This window comes from Leptonychotes weddellii, chromosome 4, assembly GCF_054177405.1.
Source record: "Leptonychotes weddellii isolate Sample4059 chromosome 4, ASM5417740v2, whole genome shotgun sequence".
Taxonomy (NCBI): domain Eukaryota; kingdom Metazoa; phylum Chordata; class Mammalia; order Carnivora; family Phocidae; genus Leptonychotes; species Leptonychotes weddellii.
Genome location: NC_138372.1, coordinates 38992916 through 39004526, shown reverse-complemented (window position 1 = coordinate 39004526; position 11611 = coordinate 38992916). Strand labels below are relative to the sequence as shown.

Genomic DNA, 11611 nt, shown 5'->3' with positions numbered 1-11611 from the left:
CCGACGCACGCCGGAGGTCTGCACCCAGTGCGCTGGCGGCGCCCACCGTTTACGACGGGCCGGAAAGTAGCGGCCGCAGCTGTCGCCGGCCCGGGTCGTGCCGAACCAAGCCACTATGGGGGTGAGGCGGAGGCAAACTGCCGCCGGGGCAGGGACGGGGAGGTGGCGAGGACCTGGGAGGCGGCAGTTCGTGCCAGGAGGGAATGAGAGAAGTGTGATTAGTCTAATTAATGTGTGACTAGTTAACTTTGTCGCGCTGAGGAGCGGGGGAGGCAGAGCGCGAATCCAGGAGGGGCGGGGCCGGGGCTCGGTAGGGCTGCGCAGGCGCGGTTGATGCACTTGCTGAGGCCCTCCCTCTCTACAGAAAATTGCGCTGCAGCTCAAAGCCACGCTGGAGAATGTCACCAACCTCCGCCCCTTGGGTGAGGACTTCCGGTGGTACCTCAAGGTGCGGCTGGAGGGGCGGGACCCTAGGCGGGAGAAGGGAGGAGCATCGGAGGGGCTGTAGGTGCCGCGAGGTTCCGGGTGGGGGAGCGACTCCGGAAGCGGGGTGCGCGGCAGGGGCGGGGCCCCGGTCCCGTGCTAAAGTCAGTTTCCAAGGGGAGCTTTGTCTCCAGCAAGATTGGGAATGTATAGCCATTAAATGTTATTTTCCTGAATAGAATTTGTTCGCTTTTCTAAATGTATTGGTTAATTCTTAACTGGTAATGTCTCGCAATTCCTTTTTTAATTTTTCCTCCGTGAAATATTTCATGTTTTGTAAACACTAAACGAAAGACGACTTGAAGGGGTCTTGGGATTGTTTAGTAAGGAGGGGAATTTCACTTTCTGTTTTATTTGTTGATTAAGCTTTATTTATCGTGAAATCGTTTTAATTTTGATCGTGGCTTCCTCCATCCCTCCCCACCCCATACTGGTGAATCTGGTACTCTGGTGGCTTGGTCTACAGAGTCCCCCCTCTTACCTGAGCAGTGTGAGGCCCTTCACTCTCCCAGATCTCAGAGCTTCTGCTCTATTTCCTTCCTCGTCAAAACCCCAGCATCCTTCAGAACTTGGCAAAAGCTCTATCCCTTTTAGGAAGCTTTTTCTGGCCACCTTTACTACCAAATATTTTGAAGCTCGAATACGAGGGCTTATTTGAGGAATTGATGTTCTTCCACTTCAAAAAGCACAGAGTCTAGCAGAGGAGACAGAGAAATGGAGTAACAACAGCGATAAGTACTTTTACTAGGAACCTGCAAGGCCTGTGAGAACACAAGGGAAGCTCCAGTACCAACAAGGGTGCCATTTCTGCACTCAAGGAGCCTTGAATTTCTAGCCAGACTGGGTACTTCTTAGAGGGCGGGTGGGCACGCCGGCAGGAGAAACACTTGACCTGTTCTTTGCCCAGAGAGAAATTTCGGTTATGTCCTTGGTGGGGCTGGTTGTAAAGATGAGGTGAAATTGTGGACAGGAAGGTAGGTTGAGCCTGCCTACGTCACACTTTTCTTGCCCTTCCCATCTGCCCAGCTGAGCCAACTACTTTACTAATCCTCTTTTTCCTCCCCCAAGATGAAATGTGGCAACTGTGGTGAGATTTCAGAGAAGTGGCAGTATATTCGGCTGATGGTAACTACTCCCCCTACCACCATATACCCACACACAAACACACATAGGCCTCTGGGCAGGGATTTGGGGAGGGAACCTGTGGCCCTAATCTCTCAGGTCTTTGGACCCTGCTTTTTGTGGTTTGGAAGGGCAGCCATTAGTATGGTCAACACTGGGAAGAACAGGCTTCTTTGGAATGTAAGGCAGTTCAAAATCAAGGGGAGTCCCTTTCTTAGTCTCAAGAAGCTCCCCAGGATTCTTGTCCTAGCAGATGGCGCTCCCTGTTTGTCTTGGTCTCTTCACCTGTCTAATAAGTGGTAGACGGGATCATGTCTAATTAATGTGTGACTGGAGATTCTGTTTACCCTTGCCAGGACAGTGTGGCACTGAAGGGAGGTCGTGGCAGTGCCTCCATGGTCCAGAAGTGCAAGCTGTGTGCGAGGGAAAACTCCATCGGTAGGTCAGGCCACGAATCCTGAGTTCTGCCAACTGGGGCTACATCTTCCTGGTACCAGAGCAAAAGCAGGCTCATGTTGCTGTGGGTGGACCCAGGCCTGAGGTGCCCAGGCTGTGGCAGCCGACTCTTTTTCCCAGAGCCACGTTTGGGCACAGGGATGGGGGCAGAGTGTGGACTCAAGTCAACTTTGTCTTCTCTTTTACATTTCAGAGATTTTGAGCAGCACCATCAAATCTTACAATGTAAGTTTCCTGCTGTGGTGGCAGGTTTGGTGGGATTAAATCTAAGCTGGGAGCTAGGAGGCCTGGGTTCTAGAGTTTGTCTGCACCAGCGTGACTTGCTTTGGGACATTCATATACTCACTTGTTCACTCATTCACTCACTCACTCAGTCACTTATTCACCATACACTGGCTGAGTGCCTGGTAGGCAGAAGATTCATAAACAGGCTGTTACAGTGTCTTCTCTAATAAGCACTGGGCTGTGGGAGCTCAGGGAACCTCTGGCCCACCCTGTCCACTCAGTTTCCATCACTGGGAGCCCTTGCCTTGTCTACACTGGGGGACTCCTGAGCTTTCTCTGGCACCCTTGATGTTGACATTAGCTAGTTATACATTACCGTGTAACAAATTAGCCCAAACGGTGGGGGAGGGAGTGTGTGCTTTGAGTCTCTTTGTTTAAAGGGTAGTTACTTGTATTCACCCATTCCTTACTTAGTATTTTTTTTTTAAAAGATTTTATTTATTTGAGAGCGAGCATGAGCAGGGGGTGTGGTAAAGGGAGGGGGAGAGGGAGAAGCAGACTCCCCGCTGAGCACGCACCCTAACGCAGGGCTCAGTCCCAGGACCCCAAGATCATGACCTGAGCTGAAGTCAGACACTTGACTGAGCCACCCAGGCACCCCCCTTACTTAGTATTTTTGAAACATGTCTGATTTATGCCAAATTCTCACCTTTGTTCTGAAGTTAAAGGGAGAAGTCGCGAGGACTTGTTTTCAAGTAAATGATACATCGTAAATAAGACACACCAGCAAACAAAAAGCAGACCAGGGCCAACAGAGTGCCTCGTCCCTGCCAGGCACGTGACTGGTGTGAGGGACAGAATGATAGTGTGTGGGTGCGGTGCTTGGCATCTCTGAGCCCATGGGTCAGGTCGGCATGAATTTCCTCGTTACACCAGTCCCCTCAGAGGTGCCTCTTCCACATGAAAACCCCATCTCAAAGGCTTTTAAGTCCGCCTCCTCCCTCACAGCATGGCAGAGGTTTAGCAAAAGGCCGCAGTTAAGCATCCTGGGCCGTTGGGAAAATCTGGAGACTATAGCCTAACATTCTTGTTCATATTTTTTATTTCGATAATATAATCTGCTGTTGAGCATAGTGTCAGGTAGTACAGCTGGGCACCTGACACGTAGTTCAGATCTTCACAGCAAGCCTGTAGTGGTGTCCTCAGCCCCATCTGACAGTCTTAGGCCCAGCTGGGAGGAGAGGTAGAGCCGTCTGAGCTCATATCCAGGCAGGCTGACTCCAGAACTCAGTCTGTCTTCTGCAGCAGCTGTGTCCAAGAAGGTCTCACGAAGAGCAGGTGCCCAATGCAGGCTTCTTCCAGAAGAGGAGGAATTGCTCCTGAGTCCCATTCTGGGCTCCCAGGGGTAGTAGGGCTCACTTGGCAGGAAGGGCAGGGGCAGTGAGATCTTCCCAAGGGCCCAGTTGGGCCTGCCCCCTCAACACCCTTCTTTTCTAGGCTGAAGACAATGAGAAGTTCAAGACAATCGTAGAATTTGAATGCCGAGGCCTTGAACCAGTTGATTTCCAGCCCCAGGTGCGTAACCTGTATCTTTGGGGGGTGCATATAGGAAGTCACAACAGAACTTTGCTTCATCCAGAGACCAGGGACTAGGACTTCTCCTCTCTTACTAAGTGCCTGCTATATGTTGGGCATTGTGCTGCTCACGTTTACATATTACTTCATTTAATCCTCACGGTAACCCTGTGAAGTTATTCGTCCTGTTTTTCGGACAAGGAAAGAACTTGAGATTTTGCAACTTGTCCAGGGTGACAGTAAGCACTGAACGGTCATTTGAACCCAGGTCTATCTGATTTCAGAGCCAGCGCTCATCCCACTTTATTTATGCAGCTTTTCCACCTCACGACAAATCTATGAGGCAGGGAGACAAAACAGCATTCTCATCCCCCTATCCTAAACAAGAAAACCAAGGTCCAGAGAGGGGAATGACATGCCCAGGGGCTTTCAGGAGCTCAGGCGTAGTGGAAAGGTTTACCCCACCCCCCTGCCTCTGGCCCAGGCTTTTAGAGGAACGACCGTAGGCCTGGGAAAGCTTCCAGGCCCAGGAAGTGCATTATTCCAGAAGAGGTGCTCACACTGCATCTCTGTCCTCCCATCCCAAAGGTGGTATGAAAAGAACCAGTTCCCTGGCCAGGCCTCACCGGCCAGACCAGTACCTCCTTTCCCCCAGACTAACTGCTGCCTTCCTGTCACCTCCAGGCTGGGTTTGCTGCTGAGGGTGTGGAATCGGGAACAGTCTTCAGTGATATTAATCTGCAGGAGAAGGTACAGGACTTGGGGGCCTTGCGGGGTGCTCTAGGGTACCTGGTGGGAATTACCCTTTCGGTGAACAAAGATCAATAGAAAGATGATTCCACATTTTTTTAATTTTTGTTGGTGATTTTGGTGTTTAAATGGCCCCAAGTGTAGTGTTAAAGTGCTCCCTAGTGTTCCACAAGCAGGAAGGCTGCGATATACCTAATGGAGAAAATGCATGTTAGATAAGCTTTGTGTAGGCATGAGTTCTAGTGCTGTTGGCTGGGAGTTCAATATTAATGAATCAACTATATATAAGGTATTTTTAAACGGAAACCTACCCAAAACAAGGTTGTATATTGATTGGTTGAAGAAAATGTGATCCAAGGTTTCCAAGAACCTAACCCTGTATTTCCCCTGGGAGCAGTGGTTCGCTCTTTACTAATTCAGTGTTTGTGGTGATTCTGTAGAATATAACTACCATGAATAATGAAAATCAGTTGTATTACTGAACATGTTACTACCTTACATAAGCCTTGTGGTCAGGCTCAAAAGGACAGAAACCTCCTTCAGTTTGCATAGCACCTAATAACAACAACAACTGGAATTTACTGAGCTCTTACATGTGCCTGATACTATGCTAAGTACTTTTACATGTGTTTTCTCATTTGCTTCTTTCAACATTCAACACGAAGTCTGTTACTATTCCTTTTTTTAATAGAGGACAGAACTGAGGCTCTGAGAAGTTAAGTGACTTGCCCAGAACGCACTCTAGCTCTGTTCCAGGTCCTACACATTCATGAATATCTCAGTGAGAGCCTGAACTGGCCCTTTAAAGTCCCAGAGTGCCATTGTCCCCACCGTCTTAAGCCATCTCATGAGGTTGACAGGGCCATTTTTTCCCTATAGGACTGGACTGACTATGACGAAAAGTCTCAGGAATCTGTGGGAATCTACGAGGTCACCCACCAGTTTGTGAAGTGCTGAACCTTCTTCGTGCACACTTGCCTCTAAGAACTGAGAAGGGACAAAGGGACAACGTGCCCCGAGCAGCAGAGCCCCATCGCGCGTCCCCTCATCCCTTGTCTCCTGGAAGCTATCCAAGCCCTCACGGCCTGCATGCTGGGCTCTGTCACAGCTTCCCAAGCCCCACCAATAAAGCCCCCGTTTGTGCTGCCCTGGTACATGGAGGCAGAGTCCGGCAACAGCAGCTCCCTCCACAGATAAGAAGTCGTGTTGGAAGTCTCTCATTGCTTCCTGGCACACTGCCACAGTATAGGATCCAATTTGTAAAATATGCAGGAGCACATAGCTTATAAGGGCTCTCCAGCTCTTGGGGAGCAGGTAGGTCAACTCAAGGGACCTAAGGTGTCAAGGCCAATGGTACAAAGGGCAGCTGGGCCTGTGGAATGATGCCATGAGCCCCATGGTCCTGAGCCAAAACACTACATTTACCACCTTGGCTCTTAAGTAAACCCAGGCATTTCTCGCTGGTGTCACTTCATATTCCAGGGCTAGCAGGGACTTTTTAGAGGCAGCAGTCCAGTCCTGGCATGAATCTGCTCTGTGAAATTCCCGCTGGATGGTCATCAAGTCTTTGTCCATTTGCTGTGATGAGGCAATCCTCTCCCATTGGGAGTCAATATGAAAATTCTTCCTTCTGCTAAGTCAGCCTCTGTGCTCCCTGGAGCTCCTGCTGGTCCTGGTTTGTCACCTTTGTGGTCATGCTTCCATGTTCTGCCCCTGGACAGCCCTGTGGAGGTCTGAAGACAGGAGTCACGGCCCTGTAAGTCTCATGGGCCCGGTTCCCTGGTTCTGAAGATCCCCTGCAGAGTAGAGAGAGTTATTTGGTGCACAGTTAGATCATGAGGGCACACTCAGCGTTCACCCTGGTGAGTCCACCATTTGGAAAACCTGTTGTGAGAGACCTTACTTCTCCAGTGTTCTGCTGGAGCCAGAATTCTTTGGAAGTAAAAATGATTACCTTCATTTTCTGAGAGGCCCACTGGGAAAAAGTCTGCCCACTTCCAGACTGGTTGTGGGGGGCACTAGGAAGGGGCACTCCTACCTCAGATTTCAGGTAAAGCTGGCTGTGTCCAAGGGTGATAGAGCGATCCCTACCTTGTCCGTTCTCCAGTCTGGCATCTACATCATGTTTCCTCTAGGTTCCCTGTGTTCCTGGCGCCTGGACCTGCTCTTTTCTGCATCTGACAGAGCAGAGCTTCTTTGGCCTGCCCTCAGCCAGCAGGTCTATCCAGTCTGTCACCCCCAGGGTCCAGTCCACTGCCCAGCCTGAAAGCAAATACGTGGAAGCAGCCTGAGTAAGCAGCCTTTCTGGGTTTTAGTCTGTTATGTAATAGCCAGTGTGTGTGAAGCTCACAAAGACAGACAATAAAAGGATCTCAAGGTTTTCTTTATATTTCAGATTATTTTCTCATTTTTCAGGAGGTAGAAGAACCCAAATAATCATTAACAGATTAAAGGAAAATTAGATAATGTCAACAGATGCAGAAAAAGTGTTCAGTAAAATTTAATACCCATTCAACAACAAAAACAACAAACTATAGAAACTCTTAGCAGACTGGGAATAGAAAGGAACTACCCTCACCTCATGAAGTAGATCTACACAAAACGTAGAGCAAATGAAATGTGTGAAGTATTCCATTCAAGGTCAGGGTGAGCTGAGGATACCCTTGATCACTGCTACTCTTCCTTGTGTGGTCCCACCCAGTGCACTAATACGACAAAGAAAGTAAAGGGAAAGTATAGAAAAGGAAGAAACAACTCATTTTCACAGATTGTGATTTTCCACTTACAAAATACAAAAGCATTAATAGGTGCTGGATTTAAGATCAACATACAGAAATCAAATTCCATTTCAGTACGCTGATGACATGCAAAATGTAAATCAAGAAAAAACTACCATTTATAATAGTAACAAGAAAAAATACCTCCAAAAGTAAGTAGGAGTTAAATCTATCAAAAATGTTCATGACCTTAGTGTGAGAAAATTATTAAACTTCACTGAAAGGTGTTAAAGCCTAAATAAATGGAGACCTATACTATTATTGGTGGATAGGAAAACTTGCTATTATAATCCTTCTCAACAAATGTATTTATAAAGTTCTTGTCCAGATCGCAGCTATTTTTTAACAGAACCTACGTTGACTCTGAAATCTGATGTGACACAGGGGGGAGACCCCCCCCCACCAGATGCCACAATGTAGTGACAGAGCAATGGCAATGAAGCCAGCGCCGTACTGGCACCATGAGAGACAGACAGACCAGTGGGACAGCAGACAGACCACTGCATGTGTGAAAACTGGTTTAGGATAGGTGCTGTTGCAGATCAGTGGGGAAATCTTTTAACTCGCCAATAAATGGTGCTGGGGCAATTATTTAAATGTGTGCAGTAAATGATACTGGGACCCTGTTTCCCCTGCATAGGAAAGTCTATTCTAGGGGCACCTGGGTGGTTCAGTTGGTCAAGCGTCTACCTTCGGCTCAGGTCATGATTCCAGGGTCCTGGGATCGAGCCCCACGTCGGGCTCCCTGCTCAGCAGGAAGCCTGCTTCTTCCTGTCATTATCTCTATCCCTATCTGTGTCGCTCTCTCTCAAATAAATAAATAAAATCTAAAAAAAAAAAAGTCTATTCCAAGGTTAGTTATCTTGGGGGCTTTGGTGCAGCAGCATGTTGGGGTACAAGAACCCAGGGCTCAGTGTCTGGCTCACTGTAAACGCTGGGCAAGTACGGGTCCTCTCAGGACCCCATTTTCTCCATCAAAAAAAAGGGCACTTTCAGCTCTGACATTATGTTACTGGATAAAAATTAGTCAAAATGGTGGTGGCATGTCTGAGGCCTGCCCCTCATCACCAGGAAAGTTAGTTCCCTGCCCCACACTCCAGGACTGGCCTCCTGTCCAAGTAGTGAAGTTAAAGCTGCTAGATGCAGGGACAAGTGGAAGATGAGACCATCTGAGTCCTAAGTTCCCTGCCGTCTTGTTTGGACATTCCGCAAAGATCCTCAGTGTGCCCTTCTAACATTATCCTTGAACAGCTGTTTAAAAGGTACCATCTTTATCCAATAGCATTTTTTGAAGCTTGGCTTTTGGTGAATAACAACGAGTTGAAGGTTGGGTAAGATTAAGCTGCATTCTCGTGGACAACAGTCATTTCTGTTGTTTCCCAGGAAGGGCAGAGGCCCCCAGGATCTCTGCCTGGCCAGGCAGCCTTATCATCTCACAATGCTGTCCCCATTCCTCTGTGAGCCAAGTCACCCTGGGCTGAGCCCTTTCCCTGGTTAGCTATCAGACCCCCAGAGAAAGCTGCATGCCTGGTCTTCAGAAAGCTCAGGACTCACAACACCGACCATCTTCACTCTCCTGACACTGTGCATCTGAACTTTGATTCAGCCATCTTCCCTGGGGGCTTCTGCTGCAGCAAGCGCTACAGGGCGGAAGGTGAATGAGACCTAAGCTGTGCTGTTCAAGAGCCAAGCAACTATAAAAGTTACTCCCAAACAGGTGCACTGGATCCTGGGAAAACTTTTGAAAAAGACATTTCCTGGCCCCACTTCATTCCTACTGAATTAGAATCTCTGGGCTAAGACCTGAGATTTTCTTTTATTTAAAAGCATTCTTGAATGAATCGAATGAATCTGATGTATCCAGACCACCAGAGCACACCCGGATTTCACAGCAGGGTGTGCTCTGGGCTGCTGCAGGGACTAAAGGAGATAATGAAGGCAACATGTTCAGCACAATGTCGGGGGCACTGTACGGCAGGGAATGGAAGCAGTGACGACTTGGTTAGAAATGCAGACAGTCTGGGCTGTTCTCTAATGACCGACTAATCACATGTTGCTGCTTCCTAAACTGGGAATCAGCAGTGAATAACTAACGGTGCCCTAATTCCCCAAGTATGGCTGTTACAGCTCCCTCTTCTGAGCCTACTGCTTCCTATTGCGAAAGAATTGGTTTGGAACCAAAACATACAATCTAAAAAGATAGGACAAATGCCCGCTGTTGATTATAAAAGCCAATTACTTAGATTTATAGCAGACATGGATTGAGTTGAATGTGAGAAAGACCTGTGGGCTTTGGGTTAGTCCATAATAAGCTCAACCTATGCCAACTGCAAACTGAATTAAAAGTGGTCATAGGCTAGAGCAAAAGAAATAATGGCAAGAGGTAGGGTGAGAGCAGCACCCTCCTCCCCATCGGTCAGTCCATGCTGTGGGGTTGTTTCATTGGTGCTCTGCACTTTAATGCAATTACAAACAAAACTCACTAGGCCTGGAGATGATTCTTGTGGGGTACACTGTGAGAACAGGAGAGGTTTATCCAGGAGAAAACACGAGGAAGCGTAAGGTGGGGCGGGGGGGGCAGACATGCTCAGTCTTTATAGAGCTGAAGAATTCCCATACGGGAAAGGGCAAAGCCAGTTATACTCCATAGGGACAAACTAGCACCAAGTGTAGAGTTTCTGAAGCAGCCTCTTTTCTTCAAGAAGAAAAGATTATAAGGATTCAGACCTCACATGTGACTTAGACCAGATTTATCACATCAGAATTCTGGTTCTGATACATCCAGGCAGGAATTACTGGTCTAGACAATCCAAGGAATTTTACAACCTTAAGAATCACTACTACTACAGACAAATATAGGGAGTTGAACTGTCAAAGACTAATCAGTGAGAAAACCAGAAACTTTTTTCTCCCTTTTGAAATATCCTAATAACAATGTTTTAACAATAACTAAAGAGGGAAATGAATTTGCAATCAATTCAATGAGCTAGCTTGTCTGGAAGACCTGGGCTCTTGCCAGGTTGGTGCCACTCTTCCTACTCACCTAGCATTAATATGGAGAGGCCGCTTCAGTACATTCTACGTATTTAACTGTAAGCACTATTGTTCACTCTCTCTGCCCAACTCCAGAACCTCTAAGCAACAGTCCCCATCCTGCTGTTCCACGTACTACACGGCTCATGTGCCACGCACTACGTTGAACATGGGGATGCATGATATAGCCCTCAGCCCTAAAGACGCTTGCTGCGACAGATAAACAGACAATCCCACTACAGGGCTTCAGAGGGATAATCAGTCAGTCAGTTCCCAAAATTTAACAAGCTCTGGGGCCCCTCTGGTTGCCCACAGTCTAACAGTGGAGAAAGTTGCAGAAACTGAAAAGTGCTGTGGGAAAGGAGAGACTGCCAAGACGTCTTAGGCATGCCCAGAAGAAATGAAAAAATGTTCACACAAAAACTTATACACAAATATTCACAGAAGAATTATTCATAATAGCCAAAAGCATAGAGACTTATAAACTACCCAACGGAACCAGGAAGAAATAGAAAACCTGAACAGACCCATAACCAGTAAGGAAATTGAAGCAGTAATGAAAAATCTCCCAACAAATAAGAGCCCAGGGCCAGATGGCTTCCCAGGGGAATTCTACCAAACATTTAAAGAAGAATTAATACCTATTCTTCTGAAACTGTTCCAAAAAATAGAAATGGAAGAAAAACTTCCAAACTCATTTTATGAGGCCAGCATTACCTTGATCCCAAAACCAGACAAAGACCCCATCGAAGAGGAGAATTACAGACCAATATCCCTGACAAACATGGATGCAAAAATTCTCACCAAAATACTAGCCAATAGGATCCAACAGTACATTAAAAGGATTATTCACCACGACCAAGTGGGATTTATTCCTGGGCTGCAAGTTTGGTTCAACATCCACAAATCAATCAATGCGATACAATACGTTAATAAAAGAACAAGAACCATATGAGCCTCTCAATAGATGCAGAAAAAGCATTTGACAAAGTACAGCATCCTTTCTTGATTAAAACTCTTCAGAGTGTAGGGATAGAGGACACACACCTCAGTATCATAAAAGCCATCTATGAAAAACCCACAGCAAATATCATTCTCAATGGGGAAAAACTGAGAGCTTTCTCCCTAAGGTCAGGAACACGGCAGGGATGTCCACTATCACCACTGCTATTCAACATAGTACTAGAAGT

General features: G+C 47.2%; 2 protein-coding genes across 3 annotated transcripts in view; one reads left to right on the top strand and one right to left on the bottom strand.

Annotated features, from left to right (window-relative positions):
• Positions 1–3: 3 nt before the first annotated feature.
• On the top strand, positions 4–6998 carry CZIB (CXXC motif containing zinc binding protein). Of its 2 annotated transcripts, none has more exons than XM_031021180.2 (8): positions 4–121; positions 365–422; positions 1552–1608; positions 1962–2043; positions 2255–2286; positions 3784–3861; positions 4546–4611; positions 5491–6998. In XM_031021180.2, the coding sequence occupies exons 2-8, from the start codon at positions 399–401 to the stop codon at positions 5566–5568; spliced, it is 417 nt and encodes a 138-aa protein (XP_030877040.1). In that variant the 5' UTR covers positions 4–121; positions 365–398; the 3' UTR covers positions 5569–6998. The 2 variants fall into 2 exon arrangements, with proteins under 2 accessions (XP_030877040.1, XP_006749988.1); XM_006749925.3 differs by having other exon boundaries at positions 5–121; positions 365–448.
• CPT2 (carnitine palmitoyltransferase 2) overlaps positions 2780–11611 on the bottom strand; it is a 102438-nt gene continuing 93606 nt past the window's right edge. The window contains exon 8 of the mRNA XM_081816951.1: positions 2780–6407. Within this exon, the coding sequence (XP_081673077.1) occupies positions 6358–6407 (50 nt within the window). The 3' untranslated portion in view covers positions 2780–6357. The remainder of the gene's footprint in view (positions 6408–11611) is intronic.

What these genes read in the sequence shown, in the direction of transcription:
- CZIB (XM_006749925.3), top strand. An exon ending in GCACCATCAAATCTTACAAT is followed by an intron (nt 2,287 to 3,783) that starts GTAAGTTTCCTG and finishes CTTCTTTTCTAG; the next exon opens with GCTGAAGACAATGAGAAGTT. An exon ending in CAGTTGATTTCCAGCCCCAG is followed by an intron (nt 3,862 to 4,545) that starts GTGCGTAACCTG and finishes TGTCACCTCCAG; the next exon opens with GCTGGGTTTGCTGCTGAGGG.